The 26,454-nt window shown below is 51.8% G+C and overlaps 1 protein-coding gene across 8 annotated transcripts in view; it reads right to left on the bottom strand.

Annotated features, from left to right (window-relative positions):
* The window catches only part of BCOR (BCL6 corepressor), a 57,859-nt gene that overhangs the window by 24,463 nt on the left and 6,942 nt on the right, over nt 1–26,454 (bottom strand). For 5 of the 8 annotated variants that reach the window (XM_051643790.1, XM_051643784.1, XM_051643817.1 and 2 more), the window contains exons 2-6: nt 14,023–14,152; nt 12,418–12,496; nt 8,686–11,514; nt 7,928–7,981; nt 7,298–7,481 (exon numbers count right to left, since the gene is read on the bottom strand). In XM_051643790.1, coding sequence (XP_051499750.1) covers nt 7,298–7,481; nt 7,928–7,981; nt 8,686–11,514; nt 12,418–12,496; nt 14,023–14,108 — 3,232 coding nt within the window. In that variant the 5' untranslated portion in view covers nt 14,109–14,152. Of the gene's footprint in view, nt 1–7,297; nt 7,482–7,927; nt 7,982–8,685; nt 11,515–12,417; nt 12,497–14,022; nt 14,153–21,452; nt 21,660–26,454 lie in introns of those variants that run through there. The other 3 variants (XM_051643813.1, XM_051643829.1, XM_051643805.1) reach the window with 2 other exon arrangements.

The following is a 26,454-nucleotide window of genomic DNA, read 5'->3' as shown; positions in this document are numbered from 1 at the left end:
TTGTCCCCTCCTTTAAAAAAAAAAGACTTCAGTTTTTTCAGAGTGTATTTCCAGCAGCAGCAAGCAGGTGAGCTTTGAAAAGCTCCCTAGAAACCAGTCTGACAAATTAGCCACAAAAACACCCACGTTGCCATGCTTGCCCTAACTTCAGCTTCCCCTCTCCAACAGTGTTCCCCCAAATTTAGAGACAGCTTAAGCAATTTTCAAATTACTTTTTTTAAGTGACTTTAAATGACAATCATCATCTTGAATAGGTGTTTTTTCTTAGGTCTCACCAAACTAGACACAGCATGGTTAGGCAGACACGCAGTATAGACTGCAACACGGTTAATCAGCTTCCCATTTACAGTTCTCACAATTTGGTCTTCCTATGTTTTAGCCCTCCTAGCTGACCAATATACTCTTTCTGTTTGTCTGCCACTGTTCAACAAATTGCCTGCATGCTCTGTCCTACTTCCCCACAGCTCACTGTCCCTTTTCCTTGTCCGCCTGCATGCCCTCCCTCCTCCCTCCTCCCTCTTCCCTTGCTGCAAACACATCTGCTGGTTTCCTACCCAGACTCCTGACAGCTCTGTTTACCCTCCCTCCCCCTGATTCTCCCAATCCTTATTCAGCTTCCTCCCTCATACAGCTTGGCCTTCAACTTCTGGTCTTCCCCCTTTTCAGTGCAGGTGCTGTCCTCACAACTCCCCTCTTCTCTCCCATTGCCTCTGAGACCCATCACACCAGCAACACCCACCACGCCAGCATCCAGGCACTTGCAACCCCTAGATGCAGCCCATCCACATCCTGTCTTATCTTGGGAGCACCTCGCTACAGTTCTGCAGCTCTGGCTTCACAACCATCCTTGAAATCCCTGTTGTCAGCAGTGGAAGGATTGGGGGGTGGGGAGCAGGACAGGAAACCCCTCCGATGAGATTTTTCTTCACCACAACTTGGAAATGGCTACAGGTAGCACCTAGGGCTCTGGAGATGCTTGCAAGCACCAGAATACAACCCAGCATCATTTTTACGCTGCGTGGGAAGCTGCCTACTGGGCTGCTATATAAAACAGCAGAAGATATTTGGCCAAGAAATATCAAAACAAAAGTTGACTTTTTCCAGGCAAGCAGGATGCTTGGGCCATTCTGCTATTTGGCAATGCTCCTCTCCGCAAGGCCGTCTGGCCAACACCTGCTGCCTTCAAGACTTTAAAAAGCAGTTTGTCACACTTCTTTTGGCCAGCAATGCTCACATGTTCCAGAAAACAGGTACTCAGCTTACAACAACTGTGCCTCTAATCACCAGCACCCCCCCAAACCAGAATGAATCTGGCAACACCCTGCACTTGCACATCTGGCATGAAGATGCTGCCCAACAGCTGTACACTATAACCACACCAACAGCCCCAGCAGTCCTGTTTCACACAGTACAAAAGATGCTGGACCAGCCACATTTTAAGTATCACTTTAGAAATGCTTCTATCAGATTTCATTTTACATTTTTAATGCAATCTGCTATTTTTCCCCCTTACATAAGGAAACATTATACGTATACGCTCAGTTTCCCCAAACAGATCAGGTAAGGGCACACTCTGCCATGCTCCCACTGTTTATAGCCTTCATGTCTCCAGCCATCCTAGCAACTACACAACACAGCTCACACTGAGAGTTGCTAGATCAGGACAGCTTCCCTGCTCATTGCAGTGTCTGGCCTGAGAAAAGGCAGGCACATCCTGACCAATTCCCGGAGAAGCTTTCACAGGGTCAGAGGAAGTAGCAGGCTGCAGGGGGGGAGCCAGGGATGGGGGGGGGTTGATGGTCTTAATCTTTGGGGCTTGCAGGAAACAGCGAGCTAATTCCAGCCTGCCACCACTGAAAGCAACCCGCTGCAGATTAATTCCTTCTCTATCTGCAAGAGGACTAGGCACAGGGATGCCAACAATAAAAAGGAGGGGAGAAACATTTGCTGTAGCCTCGCTAACAACTTGTCACTGTCGGCGTTTCTTCGGGGCTCCATGTGCCGCAGAGAACAGCCAGCACACACCTACTGAAGTTCATGCAAAGAGACCTCACTGCCAGCGCCTCTGTGACACCTTTGCCTCCACTCTCTGGTCACATCCAAGGGGGAACCCTCAGGTGACTAGGGCTACCTCTACGTGGCCACCAAGCTAGAAATTCCTCTCAAGGACTGCCTGTCGTGCATGCGTCTGAAATCCGTCCCGCTAGTCGTGGTTAAGACCATTAGAGAAGCGCCATCCCCACACGTTAATCCGGGTTGCACAATCATCCTGCATCAACACGGGAGGACAGTGACAGTGAAGACAGGGAGCCATGTCCTTGCCGATCTGCTCCCCTGCTGACACTCCCCGCTTCTCCTACAGCCGGATTTTCACCGTGAAAGAACAAAGGTCAGCTGCTGTTCGGGACACGGCAAAACCCAAAGGCTGTCAGGCTCTCTACGCAGCTTGCAGAGACACATTGCATGCCCAGAGGTTTTTTCCCTCGGTGCAGCAGCAACCGCCTCAAGGAGCACAGGCTCTGTTAATATTTTACCACCAGATTCCACTCTGTCCTCAAACTGTTTTGCAAGCAACGCGGATCAGACGCGATGTCTCCCCAAATTAAGATATAAATGTCAACATGAGGCACAACAACATAAGCATATCTTGCATGTCCAACAAAGAAAAGGAGAATTTGTTTGCTTTTGTTCCCCCCTGCCATGTATCTACAACATCCTCTTCTATGCCTGAGGAAGAAAACAATAAAATACTTGGAGTTTTCATATCACCATTATTCAAACAGTGACGAGGTAACCAGAAACACAGGATAAATGCTGAGTTCTCATAGCAACACACCTCTATGAGTAAGATTAAACTCCTAAATATGTTCCTTCTTTGGGCCTCCAGCATTTGCCTGCCTCACACCAGCTGTGAGAACCAGCATCAACAACTCAAACCATTTCTCACTGTCCCGCCCAACTGGAAACAAGGAAGAATTAAGAAGATGCTTCTTCCCATATGGTTTCTGCCTGAAGCAGTATCTCCTCTTAGTGCAAAGGCTACAACCTCATGAGAAACAGTTGCACGCACACACAAACACACTGCTCAAAAAAACTTCCCTTCATTTTTCCATCTTCCTGTTGCTGTCAGCTGTTTGAGACCAGGCCCTCCCATACAATGCAAACAAGGAAACACATCTTGGTGTTTAAAGCTGCAATTCTTTTGTTCAAATAACATGGCAGCTAAAAACAGCCTAACAGCCTTTCCTCTTCCCTGAAGCAACCTCTAGTTGCGCTCACTTACGCAAGTCACCCTTTACTCATCTGAGGATGGTAATGACTATCCAAATGCTAAAACACAGTACTCAGCAAGGAGATCGCAACAGTAACAAATTCCGTAAGTCACCTGCAGCATCCAGTTGGGAATATCCCATAGGAGAGTGGGAACCCAGTTGATTTCTTTTTTCCCTCCCAGAACCTCTGCTTGGGAGCTTTTCATATTTGTTTTCTTCTGCCCAAGCCCACAACACTGCACAAACAAGCAACTGCCTTTTTTCTTTTTTTGTTTTGTTTTGTTTTGTTTGTACTATGTCCCATGGCAGGAAGGTAGTAACTGACCAGGGCAAAGGACATGTTTACTGTCTCCATCGTTCATTTGTTCAGGTACATACACAGCCCAGTGAGAAAAGAAAAGCAGGGGATTACCATGCAAAGGGACACCGGCACCCTGCTCCAACTCTAAAGATCAGCTCTAAGGGCTTTGGGACATTACACCACTTACTTGCACACACAGAAACTGCTTCAACTTAAGAAGAGCTTAATGCCTTAAGATTAGGCTTTTAACGTATCAGGTTTTATTTTTCCCAGCTAAGGCTGAAACAGGCAGTGTCTTCCTCCTTGAAAATTAGGTAAATGGGTAAAATTGCACTGCCTGATCAAGAAATTCAGAGTTTGTAGAATTTATTCAGTCTTTCACATTCGGATATGATTTCCAATACCATCAGAAGAGCTTTGTTATGAGCCAACATGCGATCATCACATGCCCATATTGATGTGCGTGTCCGTGCCAATAGCTTAAATCACTTGATCTCTGAACAATCCTATGACTCATGACATATGCATCCCATAATTTATCATGTTTGTGCTATGGAAGTGCACTGGAGCAGCATCGCCTCAGCAACATTTACAAGTCACCTTGGCAACAAAGCAGCTTCGTGGCTGCTCTCAGAATACCTGGCAAAACCTAAAGGAGATGAGAAACAACTAAAGCACTTCTACTTTACTCCTTGGGTTTAATAGCCCATTAATTAGCTAACACAGCTCCCTCCCTTTAAAAAAAAAAAAAAAAAAAGGCACAAAACAAAAAACCCGCCTTTTTTACCCTTCTCCAGAAGGCACAATGAAACTTAAGAAGGCTCTCGGTACTGCAAAGCCATGCATCACCAAGTCAGAGCTTAAGGAATCAAATATTGTGCCTTTGTTTGCTTCTGAAAAAGTCTGTACCCGTGCCATAAAGCTAGGAAAATTAGCAACTCCCAGGGCACTCTAAAAAAAAAAAGGAGTTTCCACCCCTTCAGATGCCCCTGTAAGCATAACCTGCCTGTGTTATTTAGCCTTTTGCTGTTGTTGCACCGTTAGAAGAGCTGAGAGGGTGCGCAGCTGCTGAGGCCCCCGTCAGCTCCCGCGCTGCACACCAGGCACGACTGCACAGGGCTGCATCGAGCCAGCAGCAGGGCAGCCCTGCCAGCCAGCTCTGTGCCAGCCACAGTTTTGGTTGTGGTTTTCCTCTTCCCTGCCAACACAAGGCAGGTGAAGTGCTCATGGTGGGGATCTCGCCTAACAGCTCCTAAACAGCCCGCTGCTCACACACGTGAAGGCGCCGCTTTGCTTTTAGCCAGCACTGGATGAACGCTACGTAAAACGAGGTGGAAACATCTTTTCAGCAGCAAGATTGCTTGCAGGAGGCAGAAAGGAAATCGGAAGAGGCTGCAAACCGTCAGCTAGTTCCCGTTTTGAGAGCTTTAAAGCCAAAGGCACCAACAGCATGGTTAGAAATTGGAGGGAAAGGGAAGGCAAGAGAGAAGTACCCTGGGGTGTCGCTGCTGACAACCGAAGGGAAAGAGCAGGCAGAGCACATAGCCCCTCTTGCCCGTCACTCAGAGACGCATCAAGACCGCTGGTGGCTCAAGCCCCACCGGAGCCCAAGCCACTGCACTCAAAAGCATTCAAGAAGTGTGAAACGCAGCTTCCTGATTTATCGGCTACTATCCTAAGGCACAGGAGGTGAACCACCACGATAAAACTACTGAGACCTGAACCTGTACCACTAAGTATTTGCTACTGTACAGGCAGGCATACAGAAGAGGAGCTCCCTCAGCAGAACAGATCTGCGCTTTTAGGAGCTCAGACATTCGGCCCAACTCTGAAATAGCCTGTTAAGTCAGAGCTAATTAGAAGATGAGAGGAACGAACTAACCTAAGACTTAACACACTTTCCCTGTTTCCAACAGTCATTTAATAGTCTCAAACACATTTCAGCCAGCAGATTCAAGTGCCAGAGAACTCACTAAACTAGTTATTTAAGGACACACTGTATCATCAGCCTTTTGCGGGCATGGGAGGGGTGGATGTTTCAGCAAACAACAATGCTCTGACACTCTTCCTCCCTGCAGACCCCCCAAACAGCATGCCCACGCCCTGAGCAGACTTTCCCTCCCATGCTCATCCCTGACCACACCGACCACTGTCTTCCGCTGCCCTTCTGAACCTATCTTGCCCTATAGCCAGAACAGAACAAGCTGGCAGGAGCCCGCTGCTTCTGCTTTTTATGCTTTCCAGCACACCCAGGGTAGGATTTAACAGAGGGTATCACCAGGGCACCCTGAGCCCTCTGAGGAAGCAAGGGGGGCTGCAGCCTGCCAAGCTCTCAGCTTTAGCATGGGGACTGCAAAGACAACAGTGCCTTTCTCCACAGCCACCTCTATGTAGCCTGGAAAAGGGAAAACCCACTCAGCTTCCAGGGGCTCAGCCTTCCTTTTCCCCACCCTGGTACCTACTCCCACAATTAAAACTTTCCCTTGCTATTTTGACAGGCCGCTTTTTGTTGAGGCTGTTATTTCAGTGACAGCAATACCACACTAACCTGATTTAGGTGAGTAACCGAGCAAGTACGATTGACCAGCATGCTCTCTGCCAAAAGCATTAACCAAAGACCAGAACAATAATTCAAAGTTATTAAATTGGCTGAATGAAATTTTCTGCTAGCCCTCCCCATGTATCTCCACCTACAGAAGAGCACACTTAACAACCAAGTTACACAGCACACACGCACGATGCAGTCTGCAGGATGTTTCCTCGTGTTTTGCAATACTTTCAGCATAGATTATTTTTTTTTTCAGAGTTGTTAAAAACAAAGTAGCAGCAGAGTAGCAGCAGAAGGAACTGATCCCTTCTGTAATTATATAGGTAAAAGAAAAAAATTTTAGAAACTGATAGAAGCCAGACACTTACCAAGAGTTTAAATTAAAAAAAAAAAAAAAGAAAAAGAAAATAAAAACCAAAATAACAACAACAACAAAATTTCTTGCATATAATTGGAAGAAATGAATTATTTATTTTTACGTTTATATTGCTTTTAGGGTAGGGTTGCTAACACACATTTTCCATAGTCCTCTGATATCTTGCCACAGCCTAGAAGGAGCAGCTAGCCCCATGGGGCATTTTGCAGCCCCCATGCCTGCCCTTGAGGACCTGCATCTGCCAGGCACATATACCTCCCTTTGGCCACTTTAGCAAGAAGTCACCTGGCAAAGAAGCAGACTCAGAGCTTGGAGTTCTACAACCAGCCTCTATGGATATGTCAGCCTGGCAGATCACATCCTTCCCCACTCTCCACCACCCTTCTGTCCTCCATTCTAGTGGCAATATTGGCATTTGCCAGTGCTACAGCACCTTCAGGAAGCTGAACTCCTTTTCGGCTCTCACTCTTACCCCCACCTCTTTTCTGCATTTAAAACATCACCTTAAGCCTTCGCTTTCAGTGGCTGATGTGATACCCCATCAATTAAACACACAGCCTCCTTAAGACAGGAACTCTGGTGACAGTTAACCATCTCCTGAAAAGCAGGTACCATTGTAACTTGCAGACCCCAAAACAACACCAGCTGTGGCAGCTCCGTAGCTGCAGAGGCTGAGGTCAGTGACTTTAACTAGCAACATCATGAGAACACAAAGATTGCACTACCCTCTCAGCTTTGCTGCAAACTGCCATAGCACAGAGACATGTACGCACTTCAGAAAGCCATCAAAATTCGCTTACATCTGTCATTGTCATTTTGGTCAGCAATGGCATCTTCCAGAGCGACAGACTTTGGCTTCTTTTCACTGTTTCCTTTCAAGTTTTCCCAGTCTGCCTGGCTGAATCTGCAGACCTCTGAGTCTTTGGTAGCTGTTTGGCCTTCTCTCTCTTTCATCTCCAACTCTGAGAAGCGCATCATTGCACGCTAGAAAGAGAATTGATATAAAAAAAAAAAAAGTCTTGCAATAAAAGCTACTTCATTTACCTTACCTTATATGAAAGCATTTCCAAAGTAAAATCAGTTCAAAACCAAGGTTTCAGATAGACAGCTAGAGTAGGAGTTTAACACACCTGACTTGTAAAACAGTGTTGTAGCATCTATATGCAAATAGCCACACAATTCTTTCATATATAAGTATATATATATATACACAAAGATATATATAAATGTATACTGTGTATAAAATAAAAACATTCCATTCTGGAGGTAAAAACATACAAAAACAAAAAGAAAACAAACAAACAACAACACAAAACTGTACAATGAATAAAGACGACTATGGCCCACAAACTTCCCTTTGTGTATTTGGAAATGAAATTTAACTCAAAGGTTTATGTAAGAGTCTAGTAATAAAAATTTGAAGAACTGACCTCACAGTAAGCAGCAGGTAGACATAAAATACTGTCCTCTTGTAATCCTTCCATCTATGTAATTAAAATGGGCACTCAATGGATCATTTAGATAATTTCATCCATTTTTATAAGCATAAACCAATTCTTTTCTTAACAATGCAAAAACAATTTGGCTTAACTCATCCCTTCATTAAAAGTAAAATACCTTAAGGATATTCCTATACAGTATCTGTCTGTCATCCCTCAGCAGCAACCTCCACACCGCTCCTACTCTTCCCCAGGCGTTCGCCTGGCGCAAAGGTTGCCTGAGACCCGCTAACACACGGCTGCGACTCCTCTCCATCAAACAGCACGCTTGGCATACTAATCACAACTTCTGGGTACGCTTTGCTAGCTGGCACTACAGGCCAGCTGAGAAATTACAGCCAGCACCAGCGCCAAGGTAACATGCATGCCTGTCCAACTCCCCTCCATAACTGCACAAACATTTCATACGTACATTAACATTTATATATCAGATCTTAGTCAAAGCCGTTTTAAGCTTACTAGTGAGTACACACATAAAATCTATACATACTATTCTTTACATTGCCTTGCTCTTATTAACAAACTTACTTTGCTATTCAAAACCGTTTGTGGCGAGCATGCCCTAACAAAAAATTTTCTGATTTCCCCACCTGCGTTGCTTCTCTCTCAACTTTTAATACTTGACTGTGACTTGCAACAGAGAAGTAACGACAAAAAAGCGCGGCGGTCGTTGGACCGCGCGGACTCACCTGCAACGCCCGCTGCTCCCGGCTGAGCTGGCTGGAGTCTGCGTACAGTTCGGTCGTCACACACTTGAATCGATCACCTACGTAACCAGCAGAGTTTGCAATCCTCTTGGCCAACTTAGAGGGCTTGGGTTTCAGTATTTTGCCATCGGCTGATTCTGCTTCCTCGGCTCCGTCTTTGGTATAGGTCTGGCCAGCATCGATGCTCGGCGGTGCGGTCCCCATGCAGAACGGCTTCGCGTCCTCCTGCACCTTGCCAAAAACCAGAGCCGGAGCATCACTCTCATGAGCACTTTCCAAGAAAGCAGGTGAAGGCTGGACTGTCACTCTCTCTTTAGGCTGGTTCACAGATAAATCTTCTTTCCTTAAGCCAAAAACTGATGAACTCTGGGCTTGCTTGAAATTATAGGTTTCATGAAGATCATTATTTCTTCCAAAATCCTCTCTCATTACAATAAAATCTCTGTGCTGCGACGCCTGCTCTGCCTTGTGCTTTGTGGGGTCATTAGCCTGATTACTGCTTTCTGCAGCAAAGCTGGATTTCGTTACATTTGCTTCACTTTTAGCCTCTTGTTCATCTCGCAAAAGATCTGGGAAGACGTGCTTGTCACTTTTGCCCGAGTTTTTACTGGGGCCAGAGTTCTGGTGCAATTTCACGCTCTTGTCGCCGGGTACTTCAAAATGCATCTTCCCACTGCTCTCCAGGAGCTCCGGCAACCGGCCCCGCAGAGCTGGATCCTCATAGCGGACCCTCTCATGAGACCGTGACCTCCTCTCAACTTTCTCTTCCTTACTGATCTCCAAAGCCGAATGCTGTAGCAGCATGGGGTGCATCATCCCCATCCCCAGCGTGTCCTGGTAGGCCATGAACTCCCCCCGCCCCGCTGGCAGGCTGTAGGGGAGGCCGGGTTTGGGAGCCAAGTGGCCAGGGTAGAGGCTGCCATTGGGCAGCAAGACAGGGTGTGGATACACGTGTCCTTTCCCGTGAAGGGAGAGAGGGCTGATGGCTATTCCCTCCGGCACTGGGTATGGGAGGTAACTCCTGGGGTAGGGCAGTGGTGGGGAGCGAAATGCCTCGTTGGGTGGCAGGAAGATGGGACTGGAGGCCAGGGCAGTCTCGCTCGCCTTGAAGTTAGCTTCCTGGCCACAGGATTTGGCCAGCTTATTGCTGTGTTTCACAGGGGTGGCGACGGGCTGCCCAACATGCTGTATGACTGAGGCAGTGCTCTCTGCAGAGCTCCTGGCTGTCTTGGTGCAATCCATGTTGGCGTTGGGTGCCGGCGACGCTGACGCTGGCCGCCCCCCTGCTGACACCGTCCCCGAAACGCTGCTGACAACAGCCTCTGTGCCACCCATCCTGGGGCAGGAGGAGCTCCGCTGCTGTGGGATCACCCAGTCCAGTGCTTTGTTTTTCAGCTGGACATTCTTCCCATTTTCCTCACCAGGGCTGGGACCGGGAACGATCCATGAGGAGGGTGCCGTGCTGATAATTTCAGGCCGGTAGATGGGGCAGCCATTCCCAGGAGAAATGGTTTCTTTCTGAATGATGTCACTGCTGGGCAAGTGCGTTCCCCCTCCTGCCCTGCCGTGCACCAGCACTGTCGGTGTAATTTTCTTACCATGGTCCGACTTGCCAGCAGTTTCCGCATCAACGACTTTTGCTGACAAGTCCAGTGGTTTGTCGGTGGCATCTTTGGTCGGGGTCTGCTTTTCCAGGAGCGGGGGGGACCTGCTGTCTTTCCGATCGTGACCAGCTTTCCGCGTGTGGGGGGCGGCCGGTGGGGGTGCCTCCCCAGCATCGCTGCCTTTGGGAAGCTTCCCATTGGAGAGGCGGGTGGGTGGAAATTCGCTACCGACGTTCATGTAGGGCTTTGGGAGGGTAACGGCAGAGGAGGGAGAGGTGGTGATCCTGGTGAAGTGTTTGTGGAAATCAGTGTAGGCATCCCCTACCTGGGCGGGGAGGGGGAGGCGGGGGGATGGCCGGGGCGAATGCTGCAGCAGAAGCGTGGGGTCAGCTGGCATGTTGGCAGGGGCTGGCTTGGCAGCAGGCACCCGGGGCTGCTTGCTGCTCTGGATGTGGGGGTAGGCGTGCGCATCGACGGGGTTGCCAGGGCTGACACCCATCTTCCATGACAAGCTCTTATCCGGACAGTGCACCAAAGGTGGGATCGCCGGTGAAGCTGAAGCAGTTGAGAGCCTCATGGGCGACGCCAGCGACGAAGGGATGTGGGGGGCAACATAGTGGGAGGGAGGCAGGTATAAAAAACGTTCACCGTTCGTACATACGGGTGAGTAAGCCAGGTGCTGCGGTAAGCTGTAGGTGGACTGCTGAGGTAGCAATGCCTTGTACATGTTCAAAGAATACTTATTTGGTGAGTCAAGGAAAGGGTATATGGTGGGAGTCGCACCCTCCATATAGGGGCTTACCCAGGGGAGCCTTAGGTAACTAGCACCATTGACACCGAGGGGACTCTGCTTGTCACCCGCAGCTCGGTCCAAACCCAGCGTCTCTCCCGTCGGGACAGAGTTTTTTTGTATTCCAGGTGGCGTCTTGTATATAGCACTGAAGCCATTCGGGGCTTTTCCAGCGACAGCTGCGTTTTCTACTGCTTCAGGGGGATTAGACTTAAACTGTATCTCTGGATTTCTTTCAGGAGTAAATCCGAGCCCAGCTATCGAACTCGTAGCATCCCGTGATTTTTCCGAGCCGAGTCCACACAAGCTGGAATAGACAATACTACTCGGGACTCTGAGTCCTTCTCGCATGAGTCCAGACCTGTCCATACTCAGAGCTGTGAGACTGTCAATGCGGTGTGCTGTAGTCGCATCCACCTTTACAGAACAAGAAGTACGTTACTTTCACATTCTGCTACAATAACCACCAATCAAGTTATAGGTATGTCAGCATTTGGAAGAGAAACAACATCGATGCAAACAACTCGTTTGTCATGAAAACGTACAGAGGCTGATCCCACTGGAGAACGGGAGAACAGGAACCTTATGGAGCAATACGTATCATCACAAACATCATACAAATCTCCCCATACCCAAAATCCATCGGCTAGCAACAAAGGTGTGAGGACACATAGCCCAAGCAGCCAGAAGTGGCCCAGAGATGATGCTCAGTGGCATCACTCCCTTGCGGCAACCAGCTCCTCAGCCCCAGCCCTGCCAGTGCGAGAGGATGTGGGCAGGTAGCGTGGAGAGCAGGAAGGGAAGGGAAGGGAAGGATGAGGAGGGTCTCCTTCTCCAGGACCTCTTCCTCTGCCACAGCTCTGCTCCGGAGTTCACCACTGCCACATGATTCATAGGGTGAGGTGTCTGAGGACGCAGCATAAAGACAAGTCCGCTGTCAAATTTCTTCCCGATTTGCTGCTCCCCATGTACACTCATAGAAGGAGAAACACCAGCAACTTTGCTGAAACGTTGATATACTCAACATTTACATGAACTATACTAGTTAAGACGTGCGAGTATGCTACATAACATTATTCACAACAGAGTGAAAGTAAAAATAGCATGTCATATGACAACACAACACCACAAAGTCAGCATCAAGAGAATAATGAGATAAATAAAGTCCCATCTCACTGTTTCACAGAAATACCTCAAATGTCCACAAGCCCAGCTAGAGGTGCAATAGAAATGGATCATGTAATAACACCTGGGAGTGGAAAACAGGGTGGGGAGGACAGGTACAGATTCAGCTGCAGCATAAAGATGTAAACTTCTTACCACACTGTGATTCAGGTGATTTTCTTCCCTCAACTCCAGTCTGCTTTTCGGGGCATCGCCATCATTAACGGGAATTTTCCTATTAAGAAACAGAAGCTTACTATTTGAAAAGATCCCGTGCATCTCAGATCAGTACAAGATTATATCACCTCCATATTCTGATTCCCTGGGAGAATTCCCCTGGAGAAGTTCCACATGATACCATATTTATCTTTCTGTGTACTGATGCACAGCAACTACTTTAGAAAGCAAGGACCATTTGAAAACCATATAAAGGGTTTTGACAGGAGGAACACACTCAGCACACCTCAGAGCAGCCTCTTCCAACGCAAGTGATTTTTGTCAAGGTCTTCTCTTCTGCCTTGCCCTTTACTTTTTTTGAAGGAGAGAATATCCCATTTTAAACATACCCTGTTCATGTACCCTCCATAAACGCTGTCAAGGAGAAAATTAAAACGCACACGCTAATATCATACGAATGTCAGCTGTTCCATGCTAAAGAGGGAGCTGCACATCTGTGCCATAGCAGTGTTACAGCGCTGGGACTTGTTATCACAGAAAGCACCGATAAAGAATATACCTTAGTGCCAAATTTCAAATCCCAGGGATAAAAATTGCTGACACGCAGCAGAAGGAAAGTTTCAGCATTACCCAGAAGAACTCCCTTCAATCAAAGTGCTTAAAGGCACATCATCACAGTAACAGCAGAAATGCTATCTTTATGCACTTGTTTGTTCATTTTTTAAAGATTCACCTTTTCTGCAAGTAGCATGTAAAAATATTACACCTAAATAACTGAGAGGAAAGCAGGGGGGGAGAGGGTGTGAAGGCAGAGCGAGACTTTTGGCTGTTTTCCTCCAGTTTTTGGTTGCAAACACTTTTTTTCATGCAAAGTCTAAAAACTTTGCCCAGCTCCCTGGAGGCTTTTCACACTACTGTGTGAACACAGGCTCAAAGCAAAGACAGAAGAACACTAAAACCACACAAAAAAATGGCACCGGGAACCTCAGGTGTACCTGCAGCTTCTGTTCAGTGTCAGTTCACTTTTTAAAAAGCTAGGGTGTAAGGGAAGAGGACACCGGCCAGTGTCCATGTTATCCCATTGAAAACTATCAATTTTAATTGTCAAACAAGTTACAGTCAGCAGGAAAAAAAGGTGGGGAAGAAGAGAAAATTACTTGTGGGAGCCAGAAAGGCCACTGTTCCTATTTCACAGGACAAGCTGTTGGTCCAAAGGCAGTGAATGCCAGGCAGGAGCCCCTCTGCCGTACAGAGTCACCACAAGAACACGTGCACTGCTTGGTCACAAATACAAAATTATAAATTAATTGTAAAAGTGCACTGAAAGGCTGATTTGGGGAGTAAGCTCTTTAAAGGGCGTCCCCGCTTCACTGACCCAGGTTGCCTGTTTAATAGTAAATCAACGGCTGCTCTACAGCTCTGAGGCACGTCTTGTTTCTCCCCCCTCAGCCCCTCTCCGAGCTGGGCTGATCTCCATGCAAGGCAGCAGCTATCTACTCCGGCATTAAGGAAGCGAGTGAACTCCAAGACCTCACACTGCAGAATTACAGTGTGGTTTAACTTGCCAGAAGCTTAAATATTTACCTGTCTTCATTAATTCCACACATGCGGACCCTTTCATTGCTCATCCAGCTATGCACGTTGCCATACAGGGGAGTTGCAGAAAGCATGACGTCTTCTTAAAAATCACCGCTTTTCTTCACGGTTTTATATTCTATTTAAAAAAAAAAAGAAAAAGAAAAAGAAAAATTAAAAGAAAGAAGAAAAAAAAAGTTGAGCAGATTTGTCTAGGAGGAAGTGCAAATAACACAGCGGAGCAGCCAGCCTCCCTCCGGGTAATTAATAATGAATGCAGGATTGGTGCAGGGAGTGAGCTGCCTACGTTAACCGCTCAGGGAGATACCCTGCAATAAAAGGAGCAAATTGAGGGCATTTATAGGTCAGAGGAGATGGATCTTTTCCCCAGCACACATCCAGAAAATTAAGAATCATTCCAGGCTATCGACAAATAAAAAGTTTCTCCACTGCATTTCATTTGAACAAGAAATGACTCAGCTGGCCAAGTAGACACCAGTACCCAAACCTTCTATCTCACACAGGCTGAACCAAGAAGGGAGACCCTGTGGACTGGGGGAACCTGCAGAAGTATGCACAGGCACTCACAAAAGCCCTGCATTAGGAAGGCACAGGAGCAAGAGAGCACTGCAAGACTACCCACACACTGTGTGTATTAGCTATGCTAATTGTTGATAAAGCTTTCACACAAGGACTTAAAACTGAAGCAACACTGCTACAGAAGGAATCTAAATAAAAACCTCCCCTTTAGAGCCTGCACATGACTAACTTGGAGAAAGGGGTTAAAAATAGTAAGTGGGTTGGCGAGCTCCCCACCCCTTGATTTGATTAAGCACCGAGCCCTGGTGGTGGCTTCTGCATCGGAGCTGCTGCTGCTGCTGCTGCGAGCGCTTTCAGTAATTCAATGATGCCTGCTCACTCCAGGGAAAGAAATCATTAGCAGGCTCACTGGAGAAGTATTAGCAGTCCAAGAGGACCAGCACTGTGTGCAGTTGGAGAGGCAGGTGAAAGGTAACCACATTTTCACGTCCAGTGGCGGAGAGGGAAAGGCTTTTCCCCCCCTCTACCTTGCCCAACGCCACCTCTGCTCGCATTAAATTCTAGTTTGATGCATGAGCGAAGTGTCAGGACAAGCTGCGTTTTATTAACAGGATTATCACGGCGCATGATTTATTCCAGTGCAAGATTTTAATTGCTCTTCGGAGGTTGAGTCGTTTCTTTTGACTGAGCTTCAGCCTGCATCCTGCTGCTAAATGCTGGGTTAATAAGCAGGGGGAGCCTTTAATGCACAGGATATCCCTCAGCTCTTCCTCTCTCACAAAAATAGAAGCCTTTAAGCGGGAGGCATGATAGTCCTTTTTACACGCACACACAAGCCAGTAACGGGCGATTGACCACTGGGAGTTTAATGCCTAACGTCTCCCAAAGCATCCATGCTTCCCCAGCAAACTCATTTCCTTTGTCAGGCTACAAAATATGCAAATTATCACTTTGGCATTTAATGGGGAAGAAGCCCAGATTGGCCTTTAACACAATACTTCACACAGGTTCAGAGAGGTTTAAGAACTGAAACGGCAGGAAAGCCTTGTTCCCCAACACTTTTTCTCCCCTCAGAGAGGCCTTTTGTGAAAAACTCCACGGCTGGAACAAATGTATATTAATGAAACGGCACGTTGACCCTCCTCTTTCCAGAACAGTTAGCTCCCCCTAATGAAGTCCGAAAAAAAAAAAAAAAAAAAAAAAAAAAGCTGCGAGGAAACAAAAATCGGCAGAGATGAGATACCACGCTATCATTCAAAAGGAGTTATTTCACTGGAAAGACGGTTTCTGGACAGATTTACAGCTTTCCAGATGCGCCGCTCGTAATGTTTTCAATAGAGGCAGCAGCAGCACGGAGCGGATGATTTAGGGTTTTACGTAAGGTTAGCAGCCACCCCGTGTGCTGCCTCCTCTGCCAGGGGTGGACACCAGCTCCGAGATGACAGCAGGACAGGACCTCACCCCCCGCACCCCACTTTCCTTCAGGGGCATGTGAGGCCAATCGACACCACACCACTCCTCCAAGGGGCCGCCTGTGCCCGCCTGGTTTCCTCGGTGGAAGTGTATCATTAAGATAAGGCCCAGCGCCTGAATTAGAGCCCATCAACCCCCTGACATGTGCCGATAGCAAAACGCTGAAGCTGCACCAAGGGCCCAGAGCTTCCCCAGATGCGGCGGGTAATCTGGAGGCCCCACGTCCCGCTGCCGCTAGAGCAGGGCAAAGCCCATCCCACCCAAAGGTGGTGAGATGTCTTAGGGCCGACCCTGGCGGGCCAGAGCCCGCACCCGGACAGCTGCCAGCCCCTTCCCCAAAAGCTGCCCCTTGGCCCTCGCCTGTCTGGGCGTGTGTGTGTGCGCAGTTATAATCACCGCCCTGATGAACTTCTTATGAACTGTTTAAAAGTGGAGGTCTGCTCAACGAGCAGCGGCGCCACTGCCAGCCGTAATTTCATTGCAACAAGCAGCAGACTTTTAACTCTTCGCACGCCCCTTCCCTCCCTCCTCCTCCTCCTCCTCCTCTCTCTCCCCGCAAGCCGCAGGCCTTAGGGGCCGCCTGCTCCGCAGGGGACTCCAGCGGCTCGGCCAAACGGCAGCTCCGCAAGCCCTGCGCGCTGCGGGGACGGGGCGGGGGGGAGGGGAAGCCGGGGGTGTGAGGGACACCGCTCCTATTTATACCCAGCTTCCGCGGGGGCGGGCGCAGCCGGTCCCGGCCCCGTTATGCAACCCCGACGACGGGCTGATCGCCCCAGCGCACGGAGGAAACCGAGGACACGTCTTTCCCTCCCTCCTCTTCCTCCTCCACCTCCCCGTTACCCACTGGGCCACCGCGCCCCCCTCCAACAACTCCCCCCCCGCAGTAAGCGGGCCCCAGGGCACCGCAGCCCTCCCCCCACCCCCCCCCCTCCCCGGTCGCCCCCGCTGCGCGGAGGGGAGCGGTGCTCGGCCGCCGGAGAGCGCACGGCATTTCCTCCGGGAGGTGTCTGCCCGATAAAGCCATTTGCGGCTAAATATAGCCGGTGATGCACGGAGGAGGGATGGAGGCGGGGGTGGGGGGGGGAAGAGAGAGACGCGCACCGCACACGCGGTTCCGCAGCGATGCCGCTGTGTGAAACCAGTTGTAAAAAGCGCCTGTGAGCCGCACCAACCTGCCTCCCGGCGTGCCGCGCCGCGCCGTGCCAGGAACACCCACCGCCCCGCGCTGCCCGCGCCCCCCGGCCCCGCGCCGCGGGGGCAGCGCCGCACACACCGGGCTCCTTGGGCAGCGGAGTAAAAAGGGAAACGTTTGGGTCTCCCTCGCAACGTCAACAGACTTTTGGCAGCCATTGACGCCAGCAGCAGCAAAGTTTTGTTAACACGCTCCTGGCGTAGAAACGAGAAAAACCCGATGCCCGCGGGGGCTGGCGGGGAGGGGGGGGGGGGTGGAAGGAGGAGAAGGAAGACACCGCTTCTCGGTACCTCAGGGGGTAAGAGGAGGGAAGGGCAGAGCCGCCCGGGTCGGGGCAGCCTCCTCTACATCCCCCTCCCGGCCCCGGGGTACCCGCTGGCGAATGTGCGAGGTGAAAGTCGAGGGGGGGTGGGGGGAGGATGGAGGAAGCCCGGCGGGGACGGCGGCTGCAGCGAGCCAGGAAGCGGGGCGGGAGAATTGCAGCGGCGCACGAGTTCCCTTTTGGCGCCTTTACTCTTTTCCACCTCCGAGCTCCGCCTGGCAGCCCGCCAGTTTCCACTGCACAAGCCACAGAGCCAGCAGTAGCGGCAGGCAGTGGGGTGGGCTGCGCGGGGTAAGAAGAAGAAGAAGAAAAAAAAAACAAACCTGCGAGCGCTGGTGGCACCGACGGAGTGGCAGGCACACTTGGGCAAACAACCCGGCCTTTCAGAAATTACGATGCAATAAATTGCCCGGCTCTGACACCCCCCACGCAAGATCCATCTAGTCCCCCCAGCGCCGTTGGTTCCAGGCCACTGAAAGGATCATTTCTAGATTTGTGAAAATCCCTGTGAGAGGAGTGAAAAGCAATCAGGGACTCATAGTGATCTACTTCGATTAGCCCTCAACCTGTTCATCTAGAGTTTGATTTAAAGGGGCAGCCCTCATACGGTATTTATAAGCTTAAATACGGGCAGCTGCTTAAGCATGCGTCTAGGTACCTTGTTTATCTTGTAGCTCCAACTCACATATTTACCAGTTACAGAAAACTACCTATGCCACCGCTAGAAAGGAGACTTTAAAGACATTATTGCTGCAACGTCTAATATACGCCATATAAAGCTGGCAGCAGCCAGCTATCTAATATTAGATTAGTGTTTAAAGAACTGGGGTGGTTGCGCTTTTTGGAAAATAATAATACCGTGGGTTGTTTTTTACACACTCCACACGGCATCACTGCTAGTGACACGTTTTGTAAACCAGAGGGGGAAGCTGCAGACTAAGTAGCCGCCGCACGGATCCGCGGATTAGAGAAGAAGTTTGACCTTTACCCGGGACGTGTGGCATTTCATTTAACCATAAAGCTAAGCACAATGCGCCAGCGAGATCGCTAAACCGATTTAAAATACATATTGAGTCATGCACGACAGTAGTGTATCTCGGGTTAGGCAGCGTGCAGGCAGGGCAAAGGGGGTCGGCGTCTATTTTAAGGCTCCTGCCGCAGCCACCCCTGTCGTCCCCCGGTGTGTCTCTTCCTCCCCACCAGCGGCTCCCACACCGTCATGGGTCGCACGGCGACCGGGACTTTCTGCCGTGTAAACACGGCGCGGTGGAGCCGTCCGAGGGCAGCCGGGGCCGCCGAGCCAGCATCAGCGCCGGGGGGGCGGGCATCTGCATCGCCGCCGGGCACCGCCGTCCCGGGCTGGCAGCCGCGCTGCGCCTGGCTCCGGCCCGGCGGAGAACCCCCCCTCGCCCGACCCGCACTCTTCCACCTCCCGCGGCGGGGCTGCGGCGGGGGCGGTCCCCCCGGCACAGGCGGCCCGAGGGAAAGGCGGCCCCGGCCCCCGCGTCCCCCCCGCGCCGTCTGTCACGCCTTGGACCCTGCACAGACACACTCGCTGCGCCGCAGCGGCAGCGGCGCTTTCCCCCTCTCCCATATGCTGCGAGGCGAATCATTGCATCGCTCTCAGCGCCGGCGGCAGCCAAAAAGGGGGGGGGGGAAAGTTTTCAATTAATGATAAGCCTTGGAACTGGGGAAGGGGGCGGGGGAGGAGGCCAATAAGGGAAAGTTAAAATGGCTGGCGATCCTTCAAATAACCCTGGCCTCCTTCCCGCAGAGCCCACACGGCACTGACTGCCACGGAGCCTCGGGAGAAGTCCCAGACCCCCCTAGGAACACCCCTCCACGGGTCGGGAAAGGCAGCCCAGCAGACGGCGATGCCCACACCTGAAGGTTACGGGGGATATCTGCAGGGCGGGGGCCCTCGCTCCTGTTCCCTTCTTGTCCCGCGATTAAAATGGGTGCGAGAGAGGGGCTGCAAAGGTTCACACATACACACGGGGCAAGGGGAGGCGAGGCGGCTGGTACCCAACTTTGAGGCATCGCTGCATGAAGGACTTCCCGGAGATTCGCGGGAAACACCGACCCCATCCGCCGCACCGGCAGCCCCGCATAGCAGCTACGGCGCCCCCCCGCCACGACGCGGGCGATGCCTGCGTTCCCCAGCGCACGCCTCGGCGGCGGGCGGGCAGACTGCTCTCTCCGTGGCGGGGGGGCGGGGGTTTTCCTTATCTGAACGCCACGCCGGGCAACCCGGTAGTTCAGCCGCTCGCCGCTCCGGCCGTATCGCCAACGAGGCTCCGGAGGAAGCGGTGAAGGAGGGAGTCGCAAACCGGCTACGCCGCAGAAACCCCCGGGGCCCCGCGAAGACGGGAGCCCCCCGGCGAGAGCTCGGCCTCTCGCCCACCCGCCGCCGCATCTCCCTATCCAGGCCGTCCGCGCCATTTTAGAGGCAAACACACACACACTCACCCACACACAGACACTCGCGCACACACACACGCGCGGGAGTGAGGTTTCCGCTGCTGCTGCCAGAGACAACAGGCAGCAGCCGAACCCGGGCTGCGAAGGAGGAGCAGCGGCAGCAGCGGGAGAGGGACACACGTACACCCGCACGCAAACCCACGCACCGCGGCCCGGGCAGAAATGTGCGTTTCAGGTAATTTAAGGCCGCAATTCTCAGCGCGGAGAAGGGAGAGCGCAGGCCTGCGCTCCCCCACCCCATTAACCCGCCGCGCACTCGGCAGCCCAGGAGTCCGTCATTGTTGCCCTTATTCCGTACAGCTTTTGCTTTTCAGGAGAGAGATAGAAAGAAAAGAGAGGGGAGGCTAAGAAGGGGGGGGGAGTAGAAAAATACCACCAAGGCAACCCCTTCCCCCCCGCCCGTCCCCCATTGTTCGGCCGCGGGAGGCTGGGCGAGCGCAGCGCCACGGGCTCGCCATTCACCGGGCTCCACCGAGCCCCACCGTGTCCCCCTCCCCCTCTAATAGCTCAGGAAACTTGTGGGGCGGGAGGGAGAGACCCCACCACATCGAATACAGAAGTCCCAGGAATCCTGCGAGAGCGAGCTGGGCGAAAGGCTCCGCTCACTTCCGCAACGTTATCCTTGCAGAAATACCGGAGCACGGCCCCCGTTTCCTTCCCCCAGCACCCGGCGCACCCCCCGGGGGGTGGAGTGATTAATGGGACGTACGCCCTTGGTTTCCCTCCGGCCACCCCGGTGCACCGCTCCCCAGCGCGAAGCCGCCGCGGCACGCCGGGCGGGGGCGGCCCCCCCCACGCATCCGTCGGGGACGTTGGGTGATATTGATCACGGACGACTTCATTTTGCATAATTGCGGCTGACAGGGCCTGTGGTTCCCTCATTTACGGAGCAACAGCTTCGAAGGGCTGATGGATGGGGAGCGGCTCCCTCCGCTCCCCCCCCCCAGCCCCCTCCTTCCCGCCCCCCCGCGGCAGCCCCGCTGGAGGACGGCAGCTCCATGCCTCATGCAGCAAATGGCCGGCTTACAACAGCGAAATATTAAACTTGGGTGCCTCCGTCTCTCGTTTTACCTAGCGCAGCCGGCCTGCAAGCCTCTCCTCTCGCTCCTTGCAGGGCTTTGTCTGCACAGACGCGGCGGGGCCGGCCCGGTGCACTGGGACCTTCGGGGGCCGCATAGAAGAAAAAGTGCTTGGGAAGTTGAGGCTTTTTCCTCCTTTCTCTCTCCCCCCCCCTTCCTCCTCCCCGCTTCCTCCTCCCAACAACAATCAAACAGCTCGGTTTCTGCTAAACAATGCATAAAAATTAGCCTCGCCCCGAAGTTTATGTCGGGTTTACGGCGCTAACGTTTCTCTTTGATGGGAAACGCTTTCCCGAGCGCTTCTGGAAAGCGCTGGCTAGACCACGGCAAACGAAAACAGAATTACAAGCACCTCGTCAAACGTCTCAGCAACTCCGTATCCCAGCCTCATATCACCTTCTCCAGACCTTTAGAAGAAAAAACGCACGTCCAAGGCGGCCACAGCCAACGCGGCGCACCGCCCGTCTCGGCGTGCGGAAAACACCAGCGGAAAAAGGAAACACAACCAGAACGCTCGGGTTTTTCCGTGAAAAATAAATAAAATAAGTAAAATTTTAAAAAAGAGGGGAAGAAAAAGGAAATAAAGTTGCTGGTAGCGGCGATGCCCCGCCGGAGCGGAGGGCAGCGCGGAGGCCGCTGCCGGCCCTGCCTTCTCATCCTAGCGCTCCGCACCGAAACAAAGCAGCGAATCAACTGCGATGCAGATGGGCGGCTATGAATTTTTTGCTGCTGCTTAGAGCTTTAATTACTCGTTCTTGATCCGTGGGACTACGACACGACACCGCCAAGGTTAAAATGCCCTGAACAGCTCTGAGCAGATGTGAACGAGTTGGCAGACGCGCAAATGAGGTCTGCCTCTAAGCATGATAACAAGTGACTAATACATTGCATATCCCTGAAAGAAAATTATTTTTCTCTAATTTGCATTAGCTTTTTTCTTTTCTTTTTTTTTTTTAATGCCAGCGACATTCCCTCCTCAGAGGCAGCAGCATAATCCAGAAAATATTACTTTGTGACTTTAAAATATTTGGAAGGAGGCAGAGATTGCCAGTGTTTTGGCTATGCAGGCTTGTTTATCTTTCCGCCTTTGCTCCAAGGCGTTTCGCAAGCAGTATTCTTGCAGAAAAATGGCATGTCATATAAAACACCAGTTTATAGGAATTGATGCTAAAATTGTTGAATGACTACTGGCTCACTTTTGCCACTAATAGCACAGTGTAATCCATAGAGGACCAAGGGGACAGTCAAGGCCAAGAGAGGAAAAAAAGAAATTGACTGGAGAGAAATAGACAAAGGCAACCCATCGACCAAAATTACAAAAAGGTGGGTGGGGGAGGAAGTAAGCCTCTCCCTTTCCTACCTGCTTTCCACCCCAGAGCCCTCTCATCAAAAAGTCAATAGTATGTGGAGGTCACTTACTATATAAAACACAGATGCTCGTAGGTAGCTAAACTATGTCAGCTACAAATATAGGCCAGAACCCAGTTCTCCAAGTTCCCTCGACTTTCCAGAAGCTCATCTGAAAGGGCCAGGAGATCACTTTGGGTACCAGAGTGAACTTCAAGAACAGGCAGAGTTTTATATTCCACGCTCAAAAGGTGAACCAAGGGCCTTAGATGCAGAGGCTCTGACGAGCAGATTTAGCTGTTTGGGCTATTTACACAAGAGGAACTTTTCACCGAGGACCTACTCCAGGGGTCCCTGGCTCGTCCAGGTTATCAGGGATTGCAGCGCACGGCCACCTCGAGACAGAGACACTTCTCCACGGCCAACACGTGCTCGGGAGGCAAACACGCACAGCCAGCCACCGCACCGTGCCCTGCCGAGGCCAGCAGCAGCGGGGAGTCGGGCTGCTCCTTCCTCCCGGGGGGCTGTCGGGACGCCTCACCCGCCGCTCCCGCAAACCTCCCGCCAAGAGGAATATCCCAGCGGCGAAGCCGGGCGGGGGTCGGGAGCAGAGCCGGCCGCTCCTTCCGCAGCCTCCCTGCGCTTGTAAATCAAGCGAAGGAGGAAGGAAGCGGGGAGGGGGGGGCCGCTTCTCCCCGCCTCAGGGCGTTTGCTTAAGCGACGCCGCCAGGGAGGGGAGCAAGGCCGGCAGCCCCGCCGCCGCCCGGGATGCTCGCCCAGCCCCTGGCCGCCCCGCCAGGCACCGCAGCATCGGTGCTGCTCCTGCCGCAACCAGAGCTTTTGTGTGCGAGTGCCGGCGAGGCGCGGGCTCTTCGCGCTCCAACAGCTGTCACATTATTTGCACTGGCTGTAAACAGCCTTCGCCTTCCCCCGCCTCGCCACAGAGTTAAATCCAGACTAACAATCCCCAGTTAGAGATCAAACCAACAACAGCAGCATTGTGTCTGCCTTCATTGCTTTACCATCAACTACTGCAGCTGGTTTACTCGAAACAAGGAACACCCTCTACCCACCTCCCCCGCCCCGGGGCCAGAAACGTGCTTGTTCCCGGCGGTTGCTCAGGCAGAGCCCCACTGCTCCGGGGGGCTTCTGCGGGGTCGGGGTCCAGCCCAATGTCGGTGAGGTCCCAAGCCCTGCGGGGCTCTCCCCCGCAGCGAGGAGGGATTTCCAGCCCGCACTCCCACCCGACAAAAAGCCTCATCAAAAGTTGAGCTCCGCTTTCAGTTTGGGTTTTGAGAACGGCGAGGGGGGGAAGCCAGCAGCAGCAGCAGCAGCAGGGAAAACCGCCCGGCAGCTCCGCCGCACACGGCGGGCTCGCCCCCGCGGCATGGCGCGCCGCTGAGCAGACCTTCCCAGGGAAGGCTGGGCTCCCGCCCCCTTACGTTCTGCCCTGCCGCCCCGCATCGCACCGGGCCTCCGGCAGTAGCGCCCGACCCGTTACCGCGACAAACCTCCCACCCCGGGCCCCTCTGCCGCGCCGGTCGCCCCCGCCATCCTTGCCCCGGGCGATGACCCCGCCGCGGCCCCGTCCCCGCTGCTCAGCCAGCCTGCAGCGTCTCTGCCTTCAGCCCCTTCCCTCCTAAGGAAAAAAAAAAAAAAAGAAAGAAAAAGCCCGATAACCTAAAACACGACTCCAACTTCACTCGCGATTCAACCACCTGGCAGCAAAGAAGTGTGCCACACACTCTCAGCAGGCCTTTTGTTGGACACAGCTGGAATTCGAGTGTCAATTCCCTCGTACCTCCTTCCGTGCCCTTACTTATTTTTGTATCAGCTAGAGGAGAGATGGAATTTACTGAACAGAAGCAAGAGAAAAACAAATCGACTCGAGGAAACCTTTCTTTGTCTAGTTCGACTCCCAGCATTACCTAAATTGTACAACTCGGCAACTTTCTCTGAAACTGTGTAACACGTGAACTCTTGGAAGAGGCCACAGGAGCTGCAAGCACACTTTCTAGGTGCTTATATGGAGTTCGGAAGCCAGCACGAGCAAGGAACAATAGCTGATTTTATTGGAAGTACCTCTCTATCTTGGCCTGACTTCTGCCAAAAGGCAGTGCTCGCCAGGCAGGTAAAGGTGCTTCACACCAACATGATACATCTCCAATCGACTTCTGAATCAGATTCACCGACAAATGATGCCAGCAGGTACTTGCAGGGCAGTATTATCGACTATTCATTGCCTATACGTAGCTGGAAATCTGCTGGCCTGGTAAAAACCACTGCTAACAAAACAACGTCAGCAAGGCTGCAACACACTCTTGTGAGAGACCAGCAATTCATGCCTACTGAGGCTCTTTCAGCACAAAGGCTTTTAGAGGAAGAAGAGAGAGAAGGGAGGAAAAAAAGGAGGGAGGGCTCTCGTGTTTCAGGGCTGCTGTCCCCTGGGAACCAAGAACCAAGTGTAGCTTCAATCAAATGCTGACTTCTCCTCCGGGAGCTCTGTAGGAAACCTGATCTCACTAGCTCATGCCTGCCTCCATGCATATAGGCTGGGTTTTCTTTCATACCAGCAATTTGTATAAAGAGGAGAGCCAATACAGTTTATTGCAAACGAGATCTCGCAGTAACGGATCTAGAAAGATATTTCTGCAGCTAAAATAAGACAACCTTCAGCTGCCTGCTCAGGGCAGCCACGCCACCGCCGCCCCTGGGTGGGCGCCCCTGGCACAGCACAGCATGGCCTCCCATGCATCTCCCAGAGGCCTGCATCCTCCCAGCTGGCAGCAGCCACCCTGGGTTGGATTTTTGTGTAATGCCAGGTTACACTTCCATTAAAACGTTTACCGAAGGAGATCACTTCCTGCTTGCAAATACTGTTCCAACTTCCCCTGCTGCTCTCAACTTTAGCAGGAGCTATTTCTCTCCTCACCCACCACTGCATGGAAACCCCAGGAAGCATCTACCCCTGCCTGCTGGCCTCAGGCTGAACTGGCATGGCAAAGCATGGGCCAGCATGTGAGTTCTGAAGGAAGAAGGCAGGCCAGTCCTCCTGGTGGAGCTCGGCATAACTTTGCACAAGGCTGCTTAATTCTGCACGGGGCTTTGCTAATCCACTTTGTGCTTGACTACTGAAATGGGGGGGAAAGGAAAACACTGAGCAGGGAGCACGACCAGTCCAGAGCAAAGTGAGCCAGGGGGACCGCAGTCTGTGGGAAGGGCTTCCCCCAACACGCAGCTCAGCCTCCTACTGCTGTGGGCAAGCCAATGAGGCTTAGAGCAAAACACAGCATGCCAGGGCGTGGGAGCAAAGGGGATTGCCTGGGGATCAGGGATCCCTGTAGGATCTCTCCATAGCCAGGAGCTTTCACATGGAGAAAGTTTGGCTCAGGGAAGGAATTTACACTTAGAAGAGGAGCTCAGCCCACCTCTTCTCATGCCATTAGCGAGTCCTGTGTGACTTTCAAGGAGAGCTGAGAATACAACCCTCCAGCTTTGATTTCACTTCTCTGTCTGTACCTGCTGCCATGCTCAAATGCCATACTCAAGCTGTGGCTAAATGAGCCCTGCAATGTTCTCCTCCAGGAGACCCCAAGCTGCAATGCCACCCCACTCCTCAGGAGTGTGGAGGAAACACAGCAGGGGCTGAGGGACAGGCAGCCACACAGTACCCTGTCCACGCAAGTACAGGGACAGCCATTGGACTGCCCTAGGCGTGGGTCCTGCTGCCTATGCAAGTACAGGCATACTTCTCTCTGCCAGCAGCCGTGCCAGGCACCCAGCTACTCCGATACTCCCATGGAGGAGGAGATCTGACTTCTTTAACTGAAGGTACAGCCTCAAATGTTTTGTAATAGGCAAATACTGAAAGACGTAGAAGGTCCTTAGGTCACGTATTGCTGAGCGTTACATGAACACCTGGGGTAAGAACTAGAGCTTACTGCAGCTGAGAGAGAAAAGTGAAACACGCTCTCAGAAAGAACAGGCTGGCTGGCAGCGCTGGGATA

This window comes from Apus apus, chromosome 1 (genome assembly GCF_020740795.1).
Source record: "Apus apus isolate bApuApu2 chromosome 1, bApuApu2.pri.cur, whole genome shotgun sequence".
NCBI classification, from domain to species: Eukaryota; Metazoa; Chordata; class Aves; order Apodiformes; family Apodidae; genus Apus; species Apus apus.
Note: the sequence above shows the minus strand (reverse complement) of the source record. Positions and strands in the feature narration are given on the sequence as shown.